The 3,019-nt window shown below is 27.8% G+C and overlaps 1 protein-coding gene across 1 annotated transcript; it reads right to left on the reverse strand.

Annotated features, from left to right (window-relative positions):
* Positions 1-604: 604 nt before the first annotated feature.
* LOC121217292 (GDSL esterase/lipase At1g28570-like) lies at positions 605-1,517 on the reverse strand. The gene is made up of 3 exons (XM_041092815.1): positions 1,326-1,517; positions 968-1,244; positions 605-882 (listed from the first exon to the last, which is right to left on the reverse strand). Exons 1-3 carry the CDS (start codon positions 1,515-1,517, stop codon positions 605-607), a joined length of 747 nt encoding a protein of 248 aa, XP_040948749.1.
* Between the last annotated feature and the right edge of the window lie 1,502 nt (positions 1,518-3,019).

Here is a 3,019-nt window from a genome sequence, read left to right on the forward strand (position 1 = left end):
TTATGATATTTTAGCAAGAATATAAAAAATAATTTATTATAACTCGTTAATATTTTAATATAAAAATATAAATTTTAAATATTTTTAAGAATTTAATATTAATTATTTACAATATATAAATATAACTGTTAAATATTTGTAATTAAATATTAATTGTATTATTTTAAAGTTTCAAAATCATGGTTCCTATTGGAAACCCTAATCGAGACTCCATTTTCGAAACTTTGAATTCGTTGAAATTATTGTTCATATTAATCGTCATTGTTGATAAAGTCAGTCGGTCCCAACCAATATTGTTTGCCATTTTGCTAATTCCATCCCCACCTTTATTGTGAACACAGCACCTTTTCTAACTATAAATGTTACGTACGTTGTGTGGTGTGTGAAATCAACTTAACATAATGTATATCATGGAACTAGATTCCCTTTTATGAGGGTAGTATTGAAGGGGTTCAGAGTGATAGAAAGATAATATGTTTCAGCAGTACACTCGAACTTAAATATCTTTCAAAGTGAAATAATGAATTAAGCCAACTAAAATGGTGAGGTTGTCTTTAATGCTTACTTTCCAACGTGATTGAATTGTTCTTTTCTTTTACGTGGGTCACGCTGGGGTTCTTAAAAGCACCTCTATAATTGGTCCCATTACGTGGAAAGGACACAAGTTATTTAAACTAGGATTAATGCTGTTCATCAATTCCTCAAATACAACATTGGCAATCAATCTATTGACTGCTTCTGTATAATGGATTCCATCCCAGCTCATATACGAAGAAGGGTCATTGCAACATTGTCTTAATGGCGGATAACCACAAGCTCTCGAAAGATTGTAATCGTAAAGACCTCCAGTTCCACAGCAAGCCTTCAATGTTTCTTTAAACCCTGGAACCATTCGAGAAAAAATCGATTAAGGTTGATGACAGATTATGTTTCTTGTTTCAAAGAAACTGATCAAACCAAACCCTACCAATTTTGTTTGGAGAATCGAAAATCCTCAATGTAGTGCTGTAATAATCAGCATAAACAATGTTGGTGTCGGGATGAAGGTTTCGGATTTTTTCGAGTTCTTTTCGAAGTAATTGACTGTGGTGTTGAGAGAACTGGTTCAACCATGTTAGACAACCAGTTAAGGGATCATAATGATCCTTGTCTGAACCTTGAAACAGTGTCAAATAAGTGGGAGAGCATCCAATTGGGAAGTTTCCAGGGACCAGAAATGTAACTGCACCCAACTCGATCATCTCCTACATATCAAACTCAAATGTTATAATAATCTGAAACACAGTACCGATCAACAATTGCCTTAAAAAACTGGTGATTCTTACATTAATTGATGAAGTTATAGAATCAATAACAGGAGGAACAAAGTTTCGAATATACTCGATGCTTTTTCCTTGCTTGAAGGCATGACCGTAATCATTTCCCCCAATTTCTCCCATCATAATCAAAGAGTTCCGTAGATAATGTGTTTTAGTGCACTCATATTCACTTCCTCTTACATTGACAACAATGTGCATATCAATCGAATTAAAACTCAATCGATGAGTATCAATATATTAATTATAAATAAAAATTTAATTAAATAAACTAAATATTTAGTGTGTCAACTATTCCAACAAATCATTTTTAAATAAAAAATCTTGCTATAGACTATATATATATATAATATGATACAATAAAAATAATTAAAATTAGATTATGTGGCATCTAGTGTAGGGAAGGAAAATTTTTATAGTATTTTAAAGTTACAGTTTAAACTATCTAATTTAAAAATCTTAATTTATATTGATCAGGAGGATCTCTCAAGTATTGGGTAGCCGTCGTTAAACCCGGCAAAATACTTTATAAAATGAGCAGAATAGCTAAAAATATAGCCAGAAAGGTTATTTCAATAGCAACGTCAAAAATGCCTATAAAAACTCAAATCATTATTTCAGGATAGGAATATAGAACCAAAGTAAAAAAGTTTTGTCTTGGGAATAAAAAACAATTGCTAGTTTTTTTTTTTGACAAACAATGTTTTTTTTTCTTCGTCCTTTGTTACATTGAAAAAAGAGATTTAAAAAATGATTCAACCTCAGACCCATTTGAATGTAACAGATAATAGCGGGACTTGAGAATTGATGTGTATGAATGTTTGATACCAATTCAAACCTTGTCACCTCTATATTGTATAAAAAATTATCTAATTTAAAACAAATTATAAAATTATTTAAAGACAAATTAAAAACTTTTAGTATTTTAAACTTGTGATACTAATTCAGCTTGATCAATCGAAAAATCAAAGCAAAAACTATTTGATTTAAAAATAAATTATGAAATTATTTGATGACATAAATTAAAATATTTTAGTATTTAATCTTTTCAGTTGGTATCAGATTAACTTCTGATATCAATTCAGCTTGATTAATCGAAAAATCAAAATCAAAACTATCTAATTTAAAACAAATTATAATATTATTTAAAGACAAATTAAAAACTTCTAATTTTTAAACTTTTTAGTTGATATCAAATTAACTTATGATACTACCTCAGCTTGATTAATCGAAAAATCAAAGTAAATTTAAGTCGGTTACTTCAACCAATTTAAAAAATAATTATTTATATATTTATGCTAAAATTATTTTACATTATAACTAGATTATAGTACACTCAGACTCACATGTGAATAAATATATAGAGAGAGAGAATATTTATAAAAAAATTAATATAAATAACAAATAAGACTTTGATGGAGGAGTAAAGTATAATGTTTAAAATTATAGGGGGAAATCCAAATCTTATTATGTATATATTTTTTATATAAAATATATAAAAAAGACAAAAAGACACTTAAACTATGCAATTTACCATGTAAAGTAAAAGTAATTTCATCAACTAAGATGATGCACGTAATACTGAACTTAATAAAATATTTAATATTTATAGAAATATAAATAAATAAATGAACTAATTAATGGTCAAATTAACCGAATAAATCTATTAAAAAAAGACCCAATTAATCTCTAAAACCAAGAGA

The sequence above is a fragment of the Gossypium hirsutum genome, chromosome D05 (genome assembly GCF_007990345.1).
Source record: "Gossypium hirsutum isolate 1008001.06 chromosome D05, Gossypium_hirsutum_v2.1, whole genome shotgun sequence".
NCBI classification, from domain to species: Eukaryota; Viridiplantae; Streptophyta; class Magnoliopsida; order Malvales; family Malvaceae; genus Gossypium; species Gossypium hirsutum.

Coding starts and splice junctions, on each gene's coding strand:
- LOC121217292 (XM_041092815.1), bottom strand. CDS start 1,517: ATGCACATTGTTGTCAATGTAAGAGGAAGTGAATATGAGTGCACTAAA. Junction 1,245..1,325: donor CTATAACTTCATCAATTAAT/GTAAGAATCACC, acceptor TTTGATATGTAG/GAGATGATCGAGTTGGGTGC. Junction 883..967: donor CGATTCTCCAAACAAAATTG/GTAGGGTTTGGT, acceptor GAATGGTTCCAG/GGTTTAAAGAAACATTGAAG.